Here is a 1,624-nt window from a genome sequence, read left to right on the forward strand (position 1 = left end):
CCATTTTCTCACTAATTTTACCTCTGAAAACAGGTGACCCCCACCTCCTTCATTCTCAAATTTCTTGACTCGCATTTAAGATAAACAGATATTTTTTCATCCAAATAAAGAAAAATGAACATGCTTTAAAATTATACCAATAACTCTATGTGACCAAAAATTGACGAGAGTGGACCTGATTCCACCGCGCTGCCTCACATATTCTGAGTTGTTAACAAGTTATTCAAAAAAGTGCATTCCAAAAAGCTTGACGTGTTGTGAAACTCAAAACTGTTTGACGTCCGTCAAATTTCTCAAAACTAGGCACTGAGCAGATAGAACTTTGTAATATTCTAGATTAGCGAGTTGTCTCTGAGGACCCGTGTATAAAATCCATACGTGAGAGAGGGCGTAACACAACGAGCGTCCATGTACCTCACGCACGGCATTTCCCTCTCATTCTGTTGAGCGTTTCGTCGAGAATTTCTTTAAATTTCGAACTCATGTAGTAATACACAAATATATTCACCGCTGAATTTATCACAACCAGCAGGAAGGATATAGCCCATATGAACAGAAACATGTTCTTGTATTCCCCGTCAATGCTGTACTCTGTGACCGACATCATCGCAAAGATGTTGGCAGCACTGGGGGAGAAGCAAACTATGAAGATTACGGCAATAGACAGAACCATTTTCACAACTTTCATGTCTCTATTCGATAAAGATTCCTGCTTTGCAGCGCTGGAACTCGACTGGCGCCATTTTGATTTGATTAGAAGGTTTTGGACAAGGATTACCGTACACATGATGACTGAGAAGAATGAAACAAGCTGGGAGGCAGAGCTGATGAGAAGAGATATACCTTCAATCATAACGCCGTGGGAGGTATAAACTACTCCTATCATGGTCATGTTTATTTCTGAAATATATTTTGGCCCCAGCCTGATAGAATAGAACACGGGAGCAACACAAGCAGCCACGCTTATGTATATGCTGACAACTACGTAAATAGTACGTCTCGGTGTTATGATTGTCTTCACTTTGAGGGGCAGAGCGATACACAGACACCTCTCAAATGTGACAAAGGCTGTGATCCAGCTGGAGATCCGAGCGAAAATAGTGTGAGGCCACCCAGATGTTATATAGGCTAGGTCATGATAAACCACAGGCAGAACAGATTGGGCGAACAAAGGGTTGAAGCAGACACTCATCCACAGGAGCGGTACCAGAGCTCCCATATCGGAAACGGCCAGACTGAAAAGAGTTATGTTGACGGTGTCCTTGAATCCTTGCTTGAAAAACACATAAATGTTAATCGCGTTGAATATAGCTCCAAAGAAACAGACAGAGCCCATGGCACTGACATAGAAAATGATAATTAAAACATTGAGGACATCATCGTCTATCAAAGGTTCCTTGTCTTGTGCAAACAACAGAGTGTGGCTGTAATTTCCAGAAGCCATGTCTGATATCATAAGCTGCTGGTTCCTCAAAAGTGAAGTCGTCCCTATTTTATAGGAAGAAGTGAAAGAACGTGATAACATTTCATATGATATATTCATAATATATAAATTATAATAAGGCACAAGAACACTACCGTCGACAATAAAGATAATACAATAATAATGATAATAATAATGATA

At 40.3% G+C, this 1,624-nt stretch overlaps 1 protein-coding gene across 1 annotated transcript; it reads right to left on the minus strand.

Moving 5' to 3' along the window:
• Positions 1–312: 312 nt before the first annotated feature.
• On the minus strand, positions 313–1,444 carry LOC106013049 (rhodopsin-like). The gene has a single exon (XM_013087752.2). The coding sequence runs from the start codon at positions 1,442–1,444 to the stop codon at positions 416–418; it is 1,029 nt and encodes a 342-aa protein (XP_012943206.1). The 3' UTR covers positions 313–415.
• Positions 1,445–1,624: the final 180 nt, after the last annotated feature.

The sequence above is a fragment of the Aplysia californica genome, unplaced genomic scaffold, assembly GCF_000002075.1.
Source record: "Aplysia californica isolate F4 #8 unplaced genomic scaffold, AplCal3.0 scaffold00634, whole genome shotgun sequence".
NCBI lineage: Eukaryota > Metazoa > Mollusca > Gastropoda > Aplysiida > Aplysiidae > Aplysia > Aplysia californica.